This window comes from Kryptolebias marmoratus, linkage group LG18 (genome assembly GCF_001649575.2).
Source record: "Kryptolebias marmoratus isolate JLee-2015 linkage group LG18, ASM164957v2, whole genome shotgun sequence".
Classification (NCBI taxonomy): Eukaryota; Metazoa; Chordata; class Actinopteri; order Cyprinodontiformes; family Rivulidae; genus Kryptolebias; species Kryptolebias marmoratus.
Genome location: NC_051447.1, coordinates 16,195,447 through 16,217,145, shown reverse-complemented (window position 1 = coordinate 16,217,145; position 21,699 = coordinate 16,195,447). Strand labels below are relative to the sequence as shown.

Below are 21,699 nucleotides of genomic sequence, written 5' to 3'. Positions count from 1 at the left end.
CATTCAGACAAATCAGACAAACTGCACCGTGTGAACGCCAAGGGCTGAGAGAGGGTTCACTGCCGAACACAGCTGCTAACCCAGCAAAAGGCTAACTAGAAGCTAAAAGTAACAAAAGGCTGGCTAAAAACAGCTAAATGCAACATGTAGTTAAAACTGTCAATACTAGCTAAAAGCAAAAAGTAGCAAAAACAATAATTAAGCAAATGGTTGGCAAATGGCTAAAGTAGAAACAGTCTAGCTAAAAACTACCTGAAAGCTAAAAGTAGCAGAATGGTAGCTAAATTTAGCAAATGTTTAGCTAAAGGCTAAACCAGAAAAAGGCTGACTAAAAGTGAAAAGTAAAACAAGGGCAGCTAAAAGTAGGGAAAGTTAGTTAAAAGTATTAAAAGACTAATTAAAAATAAAAAGTAGCAGAACAATAGCTAAAAGTAAAACTTAGTAAAAGGCTAGCTAGAAGCTAAAAGTAGCAAATCTAATAAGTACCAAACAGCTAAAAGCTGAAAGTAACTACATGCTAACTGAGAAGTAAATGTAACAAAAAGGTCAGCTAAAACTAGCAAAAGTTTACCTATCAGTAGCAAAATGTTAGCTAAAAGTGGCCACCGTCTAGCTAAAACCTAAACGTGACTAAAGGCTAATGTAAGTAGCAAAATGCTAGCTAGAAGCTAAAAGTAGCACATGAAGAAAGAAAATAGAGCAAGCAGCTGAAGCAGTTTTCAAATGTTTTAAAGGAAGTGAAGAGATCTCAAAGTATTTCTATAGATAAAATGTTTGTCAATGAAGTATAAAAGTTAGCAGCCATATCCTGAATGAGCCGAACGTTTTGATAAATGAACAGCTAAAATAGCACAAAGACTGCAGACGTAGTTGAGACTGAAAAAAACTAAAAACAGGAAAACGACAAAACAACAACTTTGTTCCTAAAGTTGGGGTTAGGGGACCCCACTGTGGCTCATGAAGCACCAGCAGATGATTTCCAGAAATCAAATTAAATTTAAAAATGGCTGCTAATAACATCTTTTTGTAGTAGAGTCACAAACTTTTAGTTTAGGGACAAATCAGCCGTCGATATAATAAAATACTGTGCAGATTTTGTTTACTTTGATGTTGTTTTTGTCCCGTCTTGAAAAATAAAACAACCAAACAAAAAAACACTCAAGTTTTGTGAATTAGAAAATAAAGTGCAAACATCAAACATCTGACTAGGATTTGTTTATTAAAGGTGAGAAAAACAAAAAGTCACAATCAGTTCATTTAACTGTTTAAAAACTATACACATTATAAATAATTGTACTACATTACAGCCACTTGGTTTCCTAGTCTTATTGAGATGTTATTGTCTGGGGGGGTCAAAGGTCAGAGGGCCCAAATGTCCTGGACTGAATACAACAGCTTGAGTGAGCGGGTTTTCTGTTAGACCGTCTGTGAATAAAGCAGAGCCTTCAGACAGAAGCTGATGGGTGTTTCTACACCTAAAACGTTTACAGGAGGACCGACTCTCTGCGCGCACGGACACCACAGCGGTTTAGAAGGACGAGTCTTTTCTCAAGTCATTTCTTGTGCTTCAAAGTCCAGACATTTACAGAAACAATCCCAAGTCGTCTCCAGTCACATCAGGTTTAAAAAGGTCAAGTTCTTGCCCGACGTTTGGCGCTAGCTGATCTGCTGAGGGTCCTGTTGCTGGACCGAAGGCGCCGCCGGGTTGATGTGACGCGCCGACGACCACGAGGCCGCCGACGGAGCGCTCTGCACGACGCCGCACGCTGACAGCAACACGACGCCCTCCTCCTCATCGTCCTCCTCCGCCGCCGCCTCCTCGACAGTCATGCCCCTGCCCGCCCCGGCGGCCTTCTCCGAGCAGTCCAGGCAAATGTAGTCCTCGTTCTCTGCCATTTCGCAGGAAACGCCCACGCAGACCTGATGGAACCACTCGTCGCAGCCTCCGTCGCACTGGACCCAGTCCACCTGGAAACAAACGCACGGACGCCAGCGTAGGGATTAGCATCGCGTTAAGCTGCCATTTTTTCCCCTCATGTCAAGATTTACCAAACCTCTGAGTGATGCTCTTAATAAAAACTACCACCAATTGGGAACAAACACTATTTAATACAGGTAAGAAAGGTTTTTTTTTTTTGCTGCTAAGTAATTTAAAATGTCCTCCCCCTGCTCAACCCGCAGACCACCTGATTCCTCAGCTCTGATTGGCTGCCCACAACCCACCCGCGACCTGCAGGGGGCTGAGATCGGCCACTGATTAACCCGACTGGAAGTGGTCTGAGACGGGCAGCGTCATCGTGACTTGTTAATACATCGTGTATTTCTCTTTAAGGTGTTCCAGTGCTGTCATCAGCTGACATTCAACAAACTCACATTAACTCAGCTTTTAACTCTGAAAAGCCCGTCGATTTAACCATTTTACACCGAAGAATTAAACAAAATATTCACTAAACCTTGACGAACATCAGTAACTTTAACAAAAAAATGAAGAGAAAAATACAAATAAAGTTACCAAAATAACAGAAAATACAGAAAATGAAAGTTGTTAGTAGACATGTAAAAGATATTTATGCACAAAATCTATAACATTTAATGATTTGTAGACATTTTTGTGTTTCCTAAAGTCAACTGGACGTGGCAGCCATCTTAAATTGGGTTGGCTCCAAACGTTAATCAGTTGTAGATGTATACCTGATGCTTATTTATTGAAAGTTTTATTAAAATCCATCCAGCAGTTCATTAAATGTTTTGATGAAAGGCAAAGCTGGCTACGAAATTCAAACAGAAATCTTGCCCAAACTGTTTGAGCTCAGAATGTGTGTCGGGGGAGACTCTCGGCGACTACCACACCCGATTTCAGCTGAATATCTGCATCTGTTGGAGCCATTTTTGTATCTTTTGTTTTTTTGTGGCAGCCATCTTGAAAGGTATTTGCCTTTAAGGCGCCGAATGATAAAAAGTGTTAGTGTGCAGATTTAGCTAAATGAGTGATTTCCAGCATAAATAACAGATTTTAAAAATGGGGAAACAACAAAAACACTGACATTAATAAAGCTAAAGTAATCATCCTATGAATTTGATCCAAATCTCTACAAAATGCCTTCATCCAAATGGAAATTTAAAATGTCTCCTTTAGTAAAGCTGCAGAGTCATCCCTCAGAGATCTGTTAATTGCTAATCTGGAGTTGTGTTTATTAATCATCTATGTTTCCCTGTTTCATCAGCTTCGTACCAACACGGGTCCGGATCCTCACCTTGTCTTTACACGGCCGCTGACAGTTCTTCGCTGCACACACTGCGTTCTCATCATTCGAGTCCTCGGCCCCCGACCAGTCGTACTTGGAGGGAATGTCCAAGATCTTCTTCTCCTTCCGTTTCTCGAAGCCCTCTTTGATGGCCTCCGCCTTCACCGCCGCCTTCTCCTTCCTCTTCCTCTCCTTCTCCTCCTTGGCTAATCGTTTGGCCAGCTGCTTCATCTCCCGGCTCTTTTCCAGGTTCAGCTTCAGCTTCTTCTTCTTAGGTTTGCCGCCGAGGCAGAGCTCGAGGCCGACTCTCTTCAGCTCCTTGGACTTGGACAGCCGGATGTCTCCCATGGCCGAGGAGCCGCCGGCGGTGGCCATTAGCATGTGGTGGTGCTCGGCTCTCTCCAACTTCCGTTTTCTTTTCTTCTCTGAATCTTTAAGTTTCAGCTTCAGAGGCTTCTCCATCAGAGAAGTGTCAGGCTGTAGAGAAAAGAATAGAAAGATAAAAAAATAAGGATTTTTAATTCTAAACTTAATAAAAAGATGTTTCTCCATGGATGTAATGAGATCAGTGGGGCCAACCGGAGCGTTTTCAGGATGTTGCAATCAGGTTGCGCAACGTTTGACCTCCCTACCTCCATGACTTGCAAGAATCTCTCCTCGGTAGGAGGCTGCGTGGCCTGCAGGATTCTCCAGATGTGCTGGGTCTCATCCAGGGACACCTCCAGCAGGTCTCCCAGCATCATCAGGTCCTCCAGCTGGGCCTTAGCCTGCGGGGACAGTTCCAACACTGGCGGCTCCAGGCTTCGAGGGACCAGAGGGGTCTTCCTGGGCTGCTTTCTGGGCGTGCCCAGGTCTGGAACGCAAACGTTTAGGAGTGTGAGATCGAGGCGGCAAATTGGATACTTTAGGAAATTAACCGTCCTCACTTTGCACACAGGACTTCGATGCAGACGAGTAGGCGTGTTCGGCGCAGAACGACGGCGTAGCAGTTGGCCACATGTGACTGACCACCTCCTCCGACTTGACGGGAATCTCCTCATCGCAGAACAAGTAGGGCTTCACCTCGCCTGGGTCCTGCGTAACGCCAGGGAAAAGAGGTTAAAAAAAAAAAAAGGTTTGAGGTTAAAAATCCCAGCCTGCCGCCTCACGTACCTTCATGTCGTAACCGTAAGTCTCCCGGATGTCCTCGTCTGAGTCAGTCTCTTCGTCATCGTAGTCCACGCACTGGCGTGGGGACGTGGCTCTGCTGAAACCGGACTGCTGAAAAGTCTGGATGTGGCCCTGGGGAACACGGAAATGGAGTCAGATGTGAGGTTTCCTGCTGTGATGGTGGATGGAGTTACACGCCTTCATCACCTGCAGGACTGCTTCCTGGTCTTCCTCCGATTAAATCTCAGCTGCACAAATACTGACAAAGCCCTATTTTAACATCTCTGGGTAGGTTAAATAGATAGTTAAAATAGATTTTCAGTGTCTTTTATCGGTTTTTAAGGTTGTTTATGGTCTTAGTTCTATTTATTTATCAGACTTAGTTTTACCTAATGATCACCCCAGATCCCTCAGGTCATCTGGAAGGATTTTCTGATCTGATAAAGTTAAACCTAAAACCCAGAGGTGAGGTGTCTCGCCTGTGGGACAGTGTTCATGTGTGTATACACAAACGCAAGACTTATCTGTTCATTCTGGCCTTTGGATCCTACTAGGTTTGACTTTTCATTGAATTTTAATCTTATTTTATTGGAAACAAATGCACTTTTTAATCACTTACGTATTCTTATTTTTTTTCAACATTTTAATTCATGTTTTTACTCTTCACAAATATAAATGTAACAATTTTAACATCCATCCCTGGTGTTTCCTCTGTGAAGTAGTGCTTCTGTAGCTCCTTCATGTCCTCATATTACAGCCACTACTGTTTAATCCTTTCACAACTGTTTACAGTTTTAAATTCTTTGTGCTTGTAGCTGTTTTTTTGTTTATATTCCCTGTAAATTAGCCCTTTATGCTATCCTTTAGTGTATAAAAAGTGCTTTAAAATAAAGTTTGACCGATAAAGTTAGCAGCAGCAAGAGAAAAGTAGAAATTAACTGTTTTTTTTAGCATGTAGCTAAATTATAGAGAATTATTTTTACTTAAATCAAACCGTGTGACTTCTCTAATTCTCTTCGTTTCCATACCCCACTTCAGGTAAAATTCTGTCAAGACAACTGACACGACAGAAGAGTTTCTCTTAGAACAAGATGAAGCCATAACTGTCCGTGCTACCTGCAGATCAGGATTGGCAGCAGCTTTTTGCAGCTCAGCGTTGATGATCTTCTCAGTTTTCTCCCTCGCCGCCTGCTCCACCATTCGCTGGCTCAGCACAGACAGCTTAGCCAGCGCTGAGGACAACTCCTCCGTCGCCAGAGCTTGACGTGCTCGGTCCTGGAGGGGCGGTTAGACCAGTGGAAAATGTTTGCATTTAAGAGAAATCAAGAGGGAAACTTTGGGCAGGGGTAGGACTGCAGATGAAGTTGAAACCATTCGCGTACCTGCCAGCTCATCGCTCTTTCTGTTAAACACTGCAGAGCTTCTCCTTCCGGCAGACGCACCGGCAACTTCTGCAGCGACACCAGCAGGGACAGGATGGTCTCCAGTCGCGGCCTCCTCGACCTCTGACACAGCGGGCACAGGAATTTAGAGTCTTTGCTGTTGCTCTGCCAACCCACGCCCACTTTCTTCTGCGTCCCCGTCTTGGGCAGAGGGACGCACGCTCCGTGGAACCAGTCCTTGCAAAGCTCGCACTGCAGCATGAAGCCGCTGGCGGTCTTTCGACACAGGCAGAACTTCACCTCCTCGATGCGATCCGCCATGGCCATCTTGGCTAAATTGGCTGCACGGAGGGAGTGAATTGCGTCCACCTCCTTCTGCTCTTTGGCTTTGAAGGCAGCTACGACGGCTGAAGGGTCTCGCACTTCCTCCAGGCTCTCCTCCAGGTCGCTCAAGGTGTCCGGGTCGAAACCACCTCGGTCCTTCTCCAGGAGCTCCTTGACCCGCTTCCGTTTCTTACTGTTGCTGTAAACGCCTATGTCTACACGTGGGCTGAGAACCTGAGAGAAGAGGCAAAATTAAGGGTTTTGAAACAGTCGAAGTGTTGCTTAGCTCAGAAACATCCACGCAGAATTATGAGATGAATAAATACAAGCCACAATCAACAAAATCAAAAGTTTTCCTGCCTGGAGCAGAGTGTGTGTGGAGTTCTTCTTGAGGAAGGTGCGAGCAGTCCTCTCCCTCCAGGCTCGAGCTGAAGCCACCTGAGACTCCACCTGAGCCAGCGGGTTGAGCCGCACCGGGATGGAGCGACCTCGGGCCAGGAGGTTCTCCAGCTGCTCCAGGTAAGCGTAGCTGCTCCCGCTCTGGATGGCCTCCACCTTAGAAGTCCACTCCTTCGCCTTCTGCAGGGCGTCTTCCAGAGCCAAAATATTGGGCAGATATGCCGGGATGTTCCTCGCCTCCAAAACGATGCTCTCCAGGGTCACCATGCTGTGCCGAGGTCTGGAGGACGAACGAGCAGGTGGTGAATAAAAGGGAAATCTTTCAGCAGTGTTTGACTGAAGCTGAAAGGAAACGTTACCTGGCCTGCAGGCACGCCCGCGCCTTATCCTCCCATCTCTCGGAGACGGTGAGGACCTCTTGCAGCTCTGCCATCGCCTTCTCCACCGCGTGATGTGGAGCCAGACCCACTCCAGAATCTATCAGCCTCTTCATCAGTTCCAGAGTGACACGGTGGGGCTCAGCAAGGGTGACGCGCACCTGGGGTTTGATAAGGATGGCAGAGAGAGTCACGTCTCCTGCAGCTGTTTTTGTAAAGGGCTGTATTAGGGAGGGTTTCCATTTCAGAGCACAAAATTTAGAAATATTTAAAGCTAAGGGCCTAGTATTCCTCGAATGAATGAATATTTACCTCAATGTTTCATGCCAGAGGTTTAAAAAGTGCATCTTAAATTTTGTTCAGACCACATTAGGTTGCCAAGCCCCTTCAATCCTCAGCGATGTGAGGAAATCTACGACTCAGAACCTGAACCTTCAAACCTCATTATACCAAAACCTTTCTTTTTTACCTGACACAACTGAAAAGAGTGCGAAGACGAAACAAACTTGATGAGTTTTGCTTTAAAATCCCACCTGGAGAACTATAAAGTCATTAGTTCTCTACAATTTGCCCGTTTCTTTGCGCACTTATGTCGAGCCACAATTCCAATGAAGCCGTTAGCAGCTCACCTCGTCGAGCCAACGAGCCTGCTGCAGCTCCTGTTTGAGTCGGGGCACCTCGGGCAGCTCTACGTCCAGGCCGCTGCCCAGGTCCAAAAGTTCCTGCAGCTTGGAGGAGTCCGGCATCTCGTCCGATAGAGCCACCTGGGCCCGCTCGTGGAAGTCCTCCACGGTCTCCAGTAACTCCTGAAGAGAGGAGGAGAAGTAGTCAGACACAGCAGCAGGTGTTTAACATCAGGACTAAGCTGGGCACCACGTATGAACGAATGAGACAAACCTTGACTTGTCTCGCCTGGCTGATTATACAAGGCAGCCGGTAGAGCTGGTCCACGAAGGCTTTGAGCTCATCCACGGTCAGTTTACTGCGATTACGGCTGCTTTCAGAACGAAGGCGGCTGCTGGAAAAACAAAACAAAAACCTCACTTAAGCTTCGCCTCTCTTCTCCTGGGTTAAACTGCAGGTTTTCTGCTGACACACGGGGACAGACCTGTGCCTTTGCTTGCGGCTGAGCAGCAGCTGAGCCACCGAGGAGCACGTCTCCGCTTCTTTAACCATGTCCCTCAGGCGCCGGAACAAGGTGTTCTCGGGGTACTTCCTGTCCTCCGCATCCTCCAGCAAAACCTTGAGTTCAATCAGATCTACAAGGAGAAAGAAAAAAAATAAAATGAGAACACAGAGCATGAATAAACTTCACTTATATGACCGTAATCAGTCATTAAAACACACGTCCTCAACCCTGGTTTCTTACTCAAATCTGATTTTATTTATTATTTTCCACAAGAAAATTTATTATACCTGATGGTAAAGTGCCACAATAAAATTATTAGGTTCATTAAAACTTCTGCCATATTCTTTTAAACAGGATTAGGGTTCAAATAGTTAAAAAAATTATATAATAGGGTAGCAAACATACAAGGTTGTGGCATGTTTGGCAGATTTTAATCAGGGCTTCTGTCAGAAACACTGTGATTAAAAAAGGGTCACAGTTTGTATCAGAATCAGCTTTATTTGGCCAAGTTCTGCATGCAGAAAGGAATTTGATTCTGGCTCCACTTTGCTCTCAGCGTTCAAGCGTTTGAGTACAAATATGAACAAAGGAGAAGATAAAGTTGTAGCGTTTTGTAGTAACAATGAAGCATACTAGTGTGTAAATATATATTGCACAGTCTGGAGAAATTAACCTTTTTTGTTTTTCTGATCTGCCGCCAAAGCTTCTGTCACCCTCTTCGACCAGGTGTCATAGGACTGAGCCCGAGTCTTCACGCCATAAAGCATAGACGGAAACTCCTCCAGATCATAACGATACCTGAAATGTGGCGTATAAAAACAAGTAACACCAACCCAAACAACATAAAACAATAGAAATAAATCTATGTCTATTATGTTTTATGTTGACCCCTCACCGGAGACACTTGTTGCTGAGCGGACAGTCGCAGAGATCTTTCGCGTGGTGGAGACAAACCAGCCGTTCTGAGAAGCAGGAGCAGGTCAGCGCCGACAGGAAACAGGTCGTCTTACACTTGTAGCACTGACGCTCATCGTCTGGAAAGAGCTCGAAGACCTCCTGCTCAGACGACCTCACCCCCTGGTGCATCAGGGGAAAAAAAAAAAAGAAAAGTGAAGACTTTAAACGGTCCGAAGATTAACGGACATCCAACAGGTCGACACGTAAACATAGAAAAGATATTCACCATTTCTTGGATGATCTCTCTGAGTTTTGTCTCCTCTTCTATCATCTCGCCCATCTCCTTGACGACGGCAGCAGCCAGTTCCACGTCCAGGCTCTCGGGGTCGGCGGCCATCTTGCACAACAGCTCCTCGTGGGAGAAGACGCAGTAACGGTGGAGTCGCCGGTAATGGGCGACACACTGACGCCCCAGTGGCAGCTGGGAAACGGGTGAAAAACTTAACACCTTTACGCGGAAGGGAGAAATAAATAAGGCGCGGCGAGGAGGACTTGGTTTACCCAGTCGGCGGTGCAGAAGTTAACAGCTTCGGCGAAGTTGTAGCCCTGGTTGAAGCCGCTGTGGTACGCCCTGGGGAAGGTCACCACAAACTCCCCCGCACACTGATTCGTCCTGTACACCTGAGGGGGAGAGACATTCGAATAAACCAGATCGGTGCGGAACGTTTCATCGGATCAAATAACACCCGGTCACATACGGGAACGCCGTGCTCCATCAGGATGTTTGGGTTCATGATGGTGACCAGTTGGTGGAGGAGGTCGGGCTGGGAGTCAAAAAGCTCTGGAGCCAGTTTTTTCATTACAGCCTCCAGTTTCTCTGCTGCAGAAGCCGGTACGCCGTACCAAGTCTTGGGTTCCCCCCTGGAGAACAGAGAAACACAACGTCATGTACTGGTACACAACACGTTCTCACTCAAAGAGACGCCAAGAGCGAGGTCAGTTTTAGCGAGCACGCCGCCTCACCAGTGCAGGAAGTTGATGGAGTAACTCCAGTGGTCCTCGATGTGCCAGCAGAACGAGGAAAAGCACATCCCCACATAGAGCCAGGGTACCTTCATGCCCGATATGTCCACGTTGATGTGCGTGAGAACCGACTGCTCCAGAACCGGCATGTTGTTCAAGTTCCAGCCCGAGTTGGCGTATTCCTGACAGGAAGAGGACAGAAGGGATTTAGAGCAACGCGGTCAAAACCATAAACTCGACCAAGAGAACCAACAGTTAGAGCGTCTTCAGAGAAAGAAGCCTTTCAAGCTGTAGTGGCTCTGCTGGAGTCTAACAATGTTTGATTTTTACCACAATTTTAGACCATTTTCAAATTTGTCTCCTAAAGCTGGGGTCAGGATAAAACTAAAACAAAAAAGTAGCATTAAAATGATCTTCAGAAACCAAATTAAATGTAAATTATTATTGCTGATTGCACACTTTGCTGTTACGATCACAAGAGATAAAAGTCATGAGTAGATACAAAAGTAAAATGATATTGGGAATGTTTCTATTACTATTTTATCTGCGAGCAAAAGCTGGGGTCATAAGTCACAAATGTTTTATTTTGGAGGTCAGAACGTGAAAACTTTGAGAAGCCTCATGTGTTACTTTAGCGTTATGATTAAGTTGGCATCATTATACTTTTCCCAACCAAAAGAAAAAACATCCCCACAGCATGATGCTGCCACTACCATACATCACTTTGGCTTTGCAATGATTAAAAAATGGGTTGGGACCGCATTAGACGCAGCATTTCTTTTCCCCTTTGAGGAATTTCCTTGTGTTTTTCGTAAATAGATATTTTTTTGGCCGCTCTCTTTGAGTCCAGTCCAGCTAATTTAATAGTGTTTTTGTTTTAAATGTTTATTTTTTATAAATTTTTCCCCAGTAAACATTTCTACACATTTTTTTCTCTGCCTGTTTGGAGAACTTTTTGTCTCCAGTAAATTTAAAAATCACAATTTGGGCTTTAAGCAAAGAGGGGAAATGCAAAATTTTTAACAAAATAAATCAACCAAATATCTCCACAGAGGATGGATATTTTTCCAATAGGCTGCTTCTCTCACCTCCTCGTCTCCCAGGAGCCTCCTCTTGCCGTCCTTCACGGGAAACCCGCTGCCCACCTCCTTGGAGCTGATGTCAGCTCCGTACTCCACGATGACGTCCTCCTCGATGCTGCTGACCAGACGCCAGAACTCCTTCTCCACCAACTCTGTAGGAACCATCTGAGGAAGGGTGAAAGGTCGGCGGCGTTAACCCTCGCGTGTCACCTCAACACTTAGCCGCTAACCGTCCACTCAAAGCATTGAACGTACGTGAACGGGCATGTTGAAATAGTCCGATTTGAAGTGGTCGGCCATTTCTCCGAAGCTCTGCAGAGTGTACTCCCTCACAGCCTGCTCGAAGCCAAACGCCTCTCTGGGCTTACTGCACTCCTGCGAGCAAATAATAATAAAAACACGACAACAAATAAATCACTTTGGACCAAACACAGGCAGAGAAAGACAAGAATATGACACGACCATTTAAATCCAACAAAAATTACATCAAATAAAACAAAAAAAAAAATAAGCAAAACAACAGAAGCTGTTGACAGTTAAAGTTGTTTTAATCTCATCTTTTGCACATCAGGGCCACCGTGCTTAATATGATGATCCAATAATCTGCACATAAACTCTCAATAAACACAGAATATTTAAAACATTATGACCACCTCCCAGAAGACTAAGTTGGACCCCTATTACCCAACAGATTTGATCATATGGAGCACATTTGTGTACCTGGATGTTAATATGGACACTTTGACACCTGTGGATTGTGGGATGGGGTCTCTGTAAATTGGCTTTAGCTTCTCAGAGACCATCCTAGCAGGAATACAGTTAGGATTCATAACATTATGGCCGACTTGTGTGAAATAGGACTGTCAGTTTTTCCCCATTAGAACACAACTGAAATGACTCTCGTTCTGTGAATAGATCTGAAATCATTCAGCAGTTGAGCACTTTCTAATTCAAGTGACAGTCCAAATATGTACACACACACACACACAAGCCTTCTCTGTGATCATCAGTACCTCTGCGACGCACTTCGGGCACCGCCAGTCCCCCTTGGGCACGTCCTGCAGAGGCGGGATGAGGCAGAAGGTGTGGTAGCTGTCGTCACAGCCGTCGCACAGCAGGAGCCGGTCCTCTTCGTCGCCCCGTCCACAAACCAGGCAGAGATAAAGGTCGATCTGGGGGGGGATCGATGCAACCGGAGGATTACAAAACCAACCGTACAGTGAACGTCAACTCTGACGCCGAACACAAACAAACAGGACTCACAAAGTTGACCTCCAGGGTCTCCTTGCGTGGCCTCATCTTGATGGCAAAGGCTTGGGCTTTGAGGTGCCGCTGCTTCTTAATGAACCCATCGTCTACGGGAAAAAGAACCAACATAATTGAGTCCACTGGTCAGATATCTGGAAGTGTCAGGAAACAAAGTCCCCCCCCCAAAAAAAAAATGACACTTACCAGCAGAGAGAATCTCCAAGCCGACCATCTTAGGGCTCGTTCCAAAGATTTTGAGGCCTTTAGGCTCCTTGTTTTCCCTCTAAAGAAGCGCAGCAGACAGGTGTTAACTACAGCAGGTCCTCAACCACAAACAGCAAATATATGATCTCCATCAGATTTAAAAATAAGTCTTGGCAGGATTTGCACTCAAATAGTGCTCAAGCATCTAGCGACCAGGGGGTAAATGAGTGAACAATTCGAACACACGACTTCTGACGCTAACAGCTTGTTTATTTCCTCTTACCTCTGACTTCAGACGTCTGGAGCGCCTCTCGGGATGAAGCTGCTCTTTGGTCTGCGCCACATCACCCTCCTTGTCCTTTTCATCCTCCTCGTCTTGCTCCTCCTCCTCGGCCGTCTCCTCGCCGACTCCTTCGTCAACCTCCTCCCCGTCGGTGGCATCATCGTACAGCCGGTGGAGACCCTGATCAGAGAGATTAGTGGAGTTAGAGACTGAATTTCTGGGCGGACGTTTCCTGTCTTATGTTCCAAACTTTGAGAACTATTTTACATTTAAAGAAAGAAAAATCAAATTTCTTGCAAAGCTGCACTCCTGATTTAGCGTTAAACAATGTTTAAATCTATTTGCAGGTGTTTAAATATCCTAAGTCTCGTCTGTGTAATCTTGCTGGATGTGAATTTCCCCTGCAGGGGTCAGAAAAAGTCTCATCTTATCTTGAAAAAATACTAAACACAGCCTTTATTTGCTGTAATGTTCTGAAAGTAAAACCCAAGAACAGTCAGTCAGGAGTGAATAAAACGAGCAGCGGCCCAGCACTTACGGTGAGTGAAGCTCCAGACTGGAAAAGCTCGTACGGGTAGAGGATCCTCTCGTAGTGTGAACGCAAAAGAGAACCGGTGCCTTTTCCCGGAGGGAAGCCCATCCGACTCGCCACTTTGGACCACCTCTTCTCTTTGCACGCCGTCTCAAAGCCGCCCTCGGACGACACGATCTGAAAACAATCCCAGTGTTTAAAATGAGCATCTTATTAATAGGGGTAGTGAATGTCTAAAGTAAAAGAAAGACAGAAAGAAACTCCAGATTGATCTGCTTTCACCTTGCTGAGCTGATAGAGGTCCAGAATCTTTCTCTCCACATGAGGGAATCGAATCTTCGATCCCTGCAGCTCCCAGAACTTCGCGATTTGATCCAGAAAGTTTAGTTTGACCCGAGTGAGAGCCTGAAGACGCAGGAGACAAAAAGAGCGAAGATTAATAAAAACAGCAGCTAAGTGTTCCAATTGTTTCACTCATCCGTTACCTCTGAGGGGGGAAAAAAATAAAAAATAAACAGAATATGTGCAGTTTTATACAAAAGCAAAGATATAAAGTCAGGTGAGACCCGTATACAAAGACTTTATGGAGCTGTCGAGCTGCTTTGAGCTAAAAGAGATTAAATTTAATATCTAAATTATATTTTTTTAAGAATTGGGTACACTAATGCTTTTAAAGCGATGCTATCCACATCTTCTGTCAGGGATTTTAACCTCAAACAACTAAGAAAACATTTTGAAGAATTTCCACAGAGCATAACTTTATATTTTTTGCCCCGACACCGGCGTACGCTGTCAGCGAAACTCACCTCGAGTTCGTTCAGTCTTTGCACTCTTGGAGTGAAGCGAAAGTTGCGAACGTCACAGGCGAACGGAGGCTGCCAGTCCTGGAAAAACAACAAAAAAGAAAAAACGCAACAAGAAAGCAACCATTAAGACAAATGCCTCTTCAAAACAACACCGTCCATGACACTTTAACGATAGATATGAGGCAAATAACCTGCAGCTGAGCATAAGCTTTGCCTTTTTAATAGAGTTTTCTGCAGCAGAACCAGGATTTCTGGCCTCACCTTTAAGCAATTAACTAAGAAACAATGAAAAATGTGTTTTTAGACTATGCATTGTGCATTTTAAAGGCTAAATCTAGGACAAATGTCACATCATTACCATGCCTGGAATACAACCTGGCTGTCAGAGAAACCAAAACAAAACAACAACAACAAAAAAACTATAAATAAGGTTTATTTAATTCAACCCTTATTGCAGCTCCTTATTAAAAAAAACAGTCAGGAAGCAGCATCACGCAGCAGGCTAATAAAAGAATCCCCTTTTTGACCTTTATTTAGTAACGTTGCAGGTTTTCAGGTAGGCCCAAAGTCAACCTGAGCTGTGCGCTTCACGACCACAGCCGCATTTTGCATAAAATATGTTGCTTTTTTTTTGCTACAGTGCAGGGTTTACCTGTGGAGGCCGTATCTTGCAGATGCCCATTTTCTCCGCAATGGGTCGGATCTTGTTGATGAACCCCAGAGGGTCCGAGAATTCCTCCCAGCTCGGCTCGAACACCGGGCACTCGGGAGGGGGCACGAACTCGGCAAACGCGGACATGTCGGGACTCGGGAGCGGCTTTCCGGGGCGAAGCTACCATTCAAAACAACACCCCGAAAATAACACAAGAGCCCAGATCAAGCATGTAAACACAAAACAAACCTGCCCCCTCCCTCCACTGACTAGCTGTATTATCTCCCACAGGCTGCCATCGCTGTTGTTACGTTTCGGTACGTGGGAGGACTCTGATTTCTTCTTCTTCGCTACAAATATGCATCTCCAGCGGTTAGCAGCGGCTAGCTCAAGTCCCTTTCGCGACGGCCTGTCACGCCTAATCAAACAAACTCGATCCTTCGCAAAGCGCCAGTCAAGCCGGCGTGTTTACTCCGTGCGTCGGCTCTTCATTCATGACATGCAGAGCTTCGGGAAAACGGAGCAAACTAACACGAAGCTAACGCGGCTAAAAATCAGTTGCGCAGCTAAACATTGCCGTTGGCCCCAGGAAAACAAAAGTCGCTGGAGCAGGATGTCTGCCAAGGTTAAAGCATGTTAAATAAGAACCAGAACGGGGGGAACTGGTTTCGTGTTATCGGCCGCGACTTCCTGTATAATTTACCGTCGTCTATTTTTAGCCGCATTAGCAACCGTGCTAGTTACTGTTAGCAAGGGAAGGAGAAGAAAAAAAAAAAGCCGTTGTGGTGCATTCAGGAGCACTCGGAAAATGGGCCACTTCTGACTCCGGGGTTGCATTTGAAATAAATATTTGTTAATTTGTCAACACCGTTTAAATACATTTTTGGTGTTTGAAAATACGACGATAAACACGCGTTGTATCAATAATATCTAAAAATATTACACGGCGCACTACGTGTCTTAAATTCAGATAATGTTTGCAACTAGATGCCACTGAATGGGCCCGCAGAAACACGTGACCAGGGCTAAAAAAGTAATAATCCTTATTCCAGTAATTTAACAATAATCCCAGTTTTTATCACAATGATATTTATATTAATTTTGAGTTAGCATTAACACTATCATTTCTTCATAAAAATGCACAGAGATCCATGCAATTCCCTCAAAAAAAAAAAAAATTAAATCTACTTCAGCATACAGGAAGTTGCTCTTTTTGTGTGTGTGTGTGTGTGTCTTTTTTAGCTTTATTTTACTTTTCGCTACGATTTTCTAAATGTTATCATTTGTCTCCAGCTTTGTTAATTTTAGCTTTAGTTGTTACTTTGTTAATTCTAGCTCTCAGCTACAGTTTGGCTAATTTCAGCAACAGTTTGGCTGATTTTAGATTTTAGCCACAGTTTGGCTAATTTCAGCGACTGTTTAGTTAATTTTAACTTTTAGCTACTGCTTTGCCAACTTTGAACTACAGCTGATTTGCTGACTTTCAGTTTTAACAAAAATTTTGTTAATTTATTTTACTTTTAGCTATGGTTTTTCTCATTTTAGCTCGTGTTGTGATTATTTGAGGGCATGTTCTAAATGTTTCCATGTTCGTTTTGCTCGTTTTACCTTCTGCTTGTGTAAACTTTTACCATTAAATTTCAGCTTGTTCAACAAATTCCAGCAAACTCAGCATTCAGTTTTGTAGAAAATGCCCATTTCTCTAGATTTTTCATTACAGTTTACCTTTTTAACGTACCTTCCTACTGATAACCCAATGCAATGATAGGTGGTTGCTGTATTTGAATGATGCTCCTTTTTTGATTCATTTAATCCACAGAAATAATCAAACAGTTCGTAATGTCAACAGGATTATATTAATATACAGTTCAGTCTCAAACAAAAGCAGCAAAGATTAGATTGGACTTTGTTTTAAACTCGTTTGTAAATCAAATGTGGGGATTTTATTGACACAATAAAATACTGTGCTTAAAATCACTGTGATTAGTAAACATTTCATAAAATGAGCAATAACGGTTTTAAATCAAGGTTGTAAAAGCAATCAGTCATCAAGCTTTGATTATATTTAAGCTTGTGATGTCAGTATTCATCATGAAATGGATACTCTGGATGATCGGACCACCTGTTGAGAAAAAAGAAGAAGAAAAGTTAAGTAATTAGAAAAAGAAAACATTACACAGGTTGTGCTAAACTCACATGAGGAGCTCCACAAAACGAACATTCTTGTTCAGAGCCTCGATCGCCTTCATCTCATCCTCCGACAGACAGAAGTCGAATATCTGCAGTGATGACAGGTTATTGCAGAGCTTTTTAAAGTTTTTTTTTCTTTGTATTTCTAAAAGGGCAGCATGCTCTGACAACATACATCGAAGTTCTCCTTTATGCGAGCGGGGCTGAAGCTCTTTGGAATGACCACGACGCCTCTCTGCACGTTGAACCTCAGGCACACCTGCGCCGTGGTCTTCTTATGCTTTTCGGCGACTGACGTCAGAAGCTCGTCCGACAGCAGGGGCGGGCACTTCAGGTTCACCCTGGTTAAAACGGAGAAACCCTCAATTATTTCAAAGCTGCCTCCAACAAATGGGAAACGGGCATGAGTCGGATCAACTGCTGCAGCTTTTGTTGTTTTAAAAAGGATTTCCTATCGTCTAATGAAAAATCAGGGCCTCCTTGGTCGGATTTCTTAAAAAGATATTGTTATAGTCTCTCAGTGGATGATTCGCATGTGGTTTGTCTTGCTAAAATAAGCAAAGCCTTCCCTGAAATGGCTTTGAAAACAAAGAAACCAAGTCCAGGCTCCTGGATCTTAGAAACGTATAAATGCTTCACATAGTTTTCCTAAAGGCTGCAGACGTTTAACAGGTTCTCAGCGTTGCCCCTACACACAGACATCCTACAAATACTTAGAATATTTGAATTTTGTACAACTTAAGACAACGGATTCCCTAAATTTCCTGCAATTTAACGTGAAATGGTTTGAAAATTGTTTAATCAAAATCTCTCGAAGGCTCTTTTTTTTTAAAGACCCAGTTGTAACTTGTAGACAAGCCATAGCTTTTCAATTACAACTTGAGTTAATTGAGTCACATTCAGATTTAGTCGGACACAGTTCAGCTCGATCTTATTATAATACAACTCAAAACAGATTTAAGCTTTTCATGAGGACTTGAAATTAATCAGCTGAACAAACATTAAAGGAAACTTTTTGGCTGTTCTCTTTTCAGGGGTCGCTGCAGCGAGTCGTCCTCTTCCATCTAACTCTGTCCTCAATCCAACTACCTCCATGTCCTATTTAACTGCATCCATACATCTGCACATGTCCAAACCACCTCAGTCTGTCCTCTCTAAGTTTATCTCCCAGTCCTTCAACCTGTGCTGGACCTCCGATGTCCTCATTCCTAATCCTGTCCATCCTCGTCCTTCCTGAGGAGAACCTCAACATCTTCAGCTCTGCCACTTCCAGTTCTGTCTCCTGTCTTTTTGTCTCCAAACCGTCCAACACCACTGTCTGTTAACCTTTCCTTTGACCTTTGACCTTTGGTGCCACCCTTTGGTCACAGATCACCCCTGAAACTTTTCTCCATCCAGCCCGGAGTCTCTTCTTCACCTCTTTACCCTCCTCCCCGTCCTCCCGGACAGTCGGCCCTAAGAAGATCAAGCTATATATTTATTAGCATATAATCACTTTTTTAAAAATAAAAAGTTGGTGTTTTATTGCAGAGATTTTGTATCAAAGCTGATGACAGTACATTTTTCACATATTAAACAGAAAGCGGAAAAGGGCCCATACCATGATGCATCTCTAGATGTCCCGAGAGGACTGTAACCGACAATGACAATGTCTTTTTCTCTGCAGTATTCAAGCAGCTTTGGCTGGGTGAAGTATGGATGACATTCAACCTGGGTTTAAAAACAGTAAAAACACATTTTATCAGTAAGAGTCCTCTGTGAGGGCATGGACCAACTCTGCTTTTCCAAACTCTTTTTGTTATATTTGTTTTTATTTTTGTCACCTCGTCTTCAGCGTAAACTTTCGTGTGCAGGGTCGTACCTGGTTAGACACCGGTTTGTGTTTCAGCCCGGGTTTGTTCAGAATCAGCTCCAGTTGACGTTTGTTGAAGTTGGACACCCCGAGAGACTTGACCAGCCCGGCGTCTTTGCAAGCCTCCAAAGCCTGTCCAAGAGTCGGGTCAGAAATGAGCAAACGAGACTCTGAAGTGGCGTCCCTCGAAGAAAACCGTGTTTCACGCCGCATCCGTTGGTGCTCAGAGAATGAGCTGAGGAAGACCGTGAGCTACTACCACACCAGGTTTTAAATCAATATCTGTAAAACTGCTGGAATAAGGTTGCCTCAAAAGGTTAATCAGTTGAAGATGTTCATCCAATGATTACTTTCTGGGAGCTTCATTAAAGTATGTCCTTGCTGCTGAAAAGTGAAGGTAGACAATAATACTTTTGCCTGTGTGTGTCTGTCTGTTAGCAAAATATCTCATGAACCACTAAATGATTTTTTATGAAACTTCCACAAACTAGTCATTGGATATTCGTCTACAACTGATTAACTTTTGGAATTAAGTCGAATAAAGATGGCCCCCATATTTAACCGACCTTCGAAAATACAAAAATAGCCATGAGTCAGTCCGTTTTACAGATAATGTGTTAAAATGTGGCATGGTAGCAGCTGAGAGTTATTCACAACACATACTCCAAGTGCTACTCGTTGCGCAAGAGCTTCACCTCAAACCTTACCAGCAACTGTCTAAGTCTTGCTTGTTTGTCTGTTAGCAAAATATCTCACGAACCACTTGATGAATTTTTATGAAACTTCCAGGAACTAATCATTGGATGTACGTCTAGAACTGATTAACTTCTGGAGCCAGTCCAGTTCAAGATGGACGCCGCAGCTAATCAAACTCACCCAATGCAAAGGTGGCTACAACCCAGTCAGTTTTGCATATATTGAGCCAAACTTTGATGTGGTAGTAGCTGAGAGTCAATCACAACACATACTCTGAGTGTGACATCTCGCAGCATTGCATGAGATTGTCACGTAACATTATTTCTAAGGTTCAACTAAAATGGCTATAACTCCTCATAAGATGGTAGTCTTAAACTGTGTTGTGCAAAGCGTCAGGCAATATGCACTCCTTCCTTTAATTTATGAGACATTTTGCGAACAGACACAAGCGATTACACGATCGCCCGCTTTTTATGGCGACAGGCGAGAACCATAAAAGCAAACTTTGCATCGTTAACTCTTAACCTTGACCCTAGATCTGTAAAGATAGTTGAATGAATGAATGAATGTTTAGATTTTTATTGTCATTATCAAACATGAATCCAGTTTTGTCCATGAGTTGGTGAAAGAACTCAGTCTCACCTCCCATGTGGCACAGAGGTCCGTCTCGTGATAAATGTACTTCCCCTTGTCATCCCGTGGGTAGAAGGTGTCTCCTGGCTTCAAAAAGTCAGAGAGATAAAAAAAAAATAAGTGCAACAATTTACAAAAAACATGTAAGTATTATTATTACACGTGAGTATTATTTGTGACATGAAATGCTGTGATAACCTTGAAAGCTGTGGGCATTTCTACAATATAAAGGTCAACATAATCCAGCTGTAAGGTCTTCAGTGTTTTCTCCAGAGCGGGCCGTACCAGCTCAGGGGGATGGAACGTGTTCCACAACTTTAAAGACAAAGGGAACAACAACAAAACAAAACAAAAAAAAACTTTAGTAGTTGTTGCAAAACTGTGGCAGTGGGTTATCTTTGTGGCCATGAAGTTTGTTCCTGAAAACATGAGTCTGACGGCGCGTGGATCAGCCATGAGCACGCGAGCGTTTGCGAACCTTCCCACAGTAGAAGACGTCCTCTCTCTTTACGGTTCCATCAGCTATTTTGTCCCTGATTGCTTGCCCCACCTCGTGTTCGTTGAAATAAACCAAGGCTCCGTCTATGTGTCTGTACCCCGTGTCGATGGCGAGTTTGACAGCTTCATATGCAGTTCCCTTTGGAGTCTAACAAAAGAAAACGTCTTCTGTTAATAAAAGGAACAGTCTAAGAAACACAGCAGGATTTCTGTTTTCGGTCACTCATTTGTCGTTTTTCTTACCATGCGGGGATTCCCATAAGTTCCCAGTCCTAATAAAGGTATGCTGTTTCCATCACTCAGAGGGACAGAGTGGGTTTTTGCTGTCAGCTCCATGTCAGTTAGAGTCCGTGCTGCTCTCCGTGTCTTTAGCTGAACTCCCACTGACTGTGTGCCATGTAGGTTATCTGCAGTGTTGTTTTTCTGTTCTTTGATCAGTGACACGACTCCTCCCAGAGCAGATGGATCAGCCTCCCACACGGACCGGACCGACGGGATGATAAAGCTGCAGTATCTGACACATTTACAAGTCAAAGTAATAATGTGCTGATACGAAACGCTTTTGAATGTCACACAGAAGCTTCAGAGGATGGGGGAGTGAAAGCTGCGGGGCTCAGCAAGTGCCAGTTGTTAAAACTGACGGGGAATCCCTCAGTTCACAGGTTGTACTAATTTGATGAGATACAAACTGAGAAAAGCGCGAACAAACTGTTTATTATTAGCCTTCTCTACGTTTTGAGTGCAAGACAGCCATATTGGATTTTAAAGTCCAACTTTGTGAGAAGGTTTGAGTCAAAGTTTTGTGACTTGAACCTCAGAAACTCCAGATTTTGAATTTAAATGGAGCATACCATTGGCGCAGCAGTCATTGGGCAACAGGTGGGGTACAACCTGAAAAGGTCACAAGTCCATTCCAAGTCCACATACAAATAAGCAAGACAATCACTCACCTAGTGACAATTTAGTGAGGCCAAGTGCTCTAACGTCCATATTTTTGGGGAACTGATATGTCTGGAGAAAATCCGTGCATGCAAAAGGAGAACATGCAAACTCCACGGAGAAAGAAAGGCTCCGGATGGAAGTCAAACTTGAAACCTT

At 44.0% G+C, this 21,699-nt stretch overlaps 2 protein-coding genes across 4 annotated transcripts; both read right to left on the bottom strand.

Moving 5' to 3' along the window:
- Positions 1-1,200: 1,200 nt before the first annotated feature.
- Positions 1,201-15,507, bottom strand: kdm5a (lysine (K)-specific demethylase 5A). 2 transcript variants are annotated; one of them, XM_017424818.3, is made up of 28 exons: positions 14,733-15,507; positions 14,081-14,158; positions 13,557-13,679; positions 13,281-13,451; positions 12,743-12,922; positions 12,460-12,538; positions 12,271-12,362; positions 12,021-12,179; positions 11,263-11,382; positions 11,014-11,172; positions 9,926-10,107; positions 9,661-9,823; positions 9,464-9,583; positions 9,189-9,383; positions 8,901-9,082; positions 8,679-8,803; positions 7,985-8,135; positions 7,774-7,891; positions 7,506-7,682; positions 6,859-7,037; positions 6,461-6,779; positions 5,777-6,334; positions 5,511-5,669; positions 4,398-4,526; positions 4,172-4,319; positions 3,878-4,098; positions 3,255-3,722; positions 1,201-1,968 (listed from the first exon to the last, which is right to left on the bottom strand). In XM_017424818.3, the coding sequence occupies exons 1-28, from the start codon at positions 14,877-14,879 to the stop codon at positions 1,657-1,659; spliced, it is 5,214 nt and encodes a 1,737-aa protein (XP_017280307.1). In that variant the 5' UTR covers positions 14,880-15,507; the 3' UTR covers positions 1,201-1,656. The 2 variants fall into 2 exon arrangements, with proteins under 2 accessions (XP_017280307.1, XP_017280306.1); XM_017424817.3 differs by having other exon boundaries at positions 7,774-7,894; positions 14,733-15,506.
- Positions 15,508-16,525: 1,018 nt separating this feature from the next.
- On the bottom strand, positions 16,526-21,031 carry LOC108240983 (aldo-keto reductase family 1 member D1). Of its 2 annotated transcripts, XM_017424824.3 has the most exons (9): positions 20,845-21,029; positions 20,582-20,749; positions 20,302-20,418; positions 20,113-20,190; positions 18,784-18,906; positions 18,523-18,632; positions 17,098-17,263; positions 16,929-17,011; positions 16,526-16,854 (listed from the first exon to the last, which is right to left on the bottom strand). In XM_017424824.3, exons 1-9 carry the CDS (start codon positions 20,935-20,937, stop codon positions 16,812-16,814), a joined length of 981 nt encoding a protein of 326 aa, XP_017280313.1. In that variant the 5' UTR covers positions 20,938-21,029; the 3' UTR covers positions 16,526-16,811. The 2 variants fall into 2 exon arrangements, with proteins under 2 accessions (XP_017280313.1, XP_017280314.1); XM_017424825.3 differs by lacking the exons at positions 16,526-16,854; positions 16,929-17,011; positions 17,098-17,263 and adding an exon at positions 18,149-18,391 and having other exon boundaries at positions 20,845-21,031.
- Positions 21,032-21,699: the final 668 nt, after the last annotated feature.

Bases quoted from the DNA above. Each gene is read 5' to 3' on its own strand.
- kdm5a (XM_017424817.3), bottom strand. From the start codon at position 14,879: ATGTCCGCGTTTGCCGAGTTCGTGCCCCCTCCCGAGTGCCCGGTGTTC. The intron at 13,680-14,080 runs GTGAGTTTCGCT...CTGCGTCTTCAG, and splicing joins AAAGACTGAACGAACTCGAG to GCTCTCACTCGGGTCAAACT. The intron at 12,923-13,280 runs GTAAGTGCTGGG...CTCTCTGATCAG, and splicing joins AGTCTGGAGCTTCACTCACC to GGTCTCCACCGGCTGTACGA.
- LOC108240983 (XM_017424824.3), bottom strand. From the start codon at position 20,937: ATGGAGCTGACAGCAAAAACCCACTCTGTCCCTCTGAGTGATGGAAAC. The intron at 20,191-20,301 runs GTTATCACAGCA...GACTTTTTGAAG, and splicing joins AAATGCCCACAGCTTTCAAG to CCAGGAGACACCTTCTACCC. The intron at 17,264-18,522 runs GTATGGGCCCTT...CGTTTTAACCAG, and splicing joins ACATCTAGAGATGCATCATG to GGTGAACCTGAAGTGCCCGC.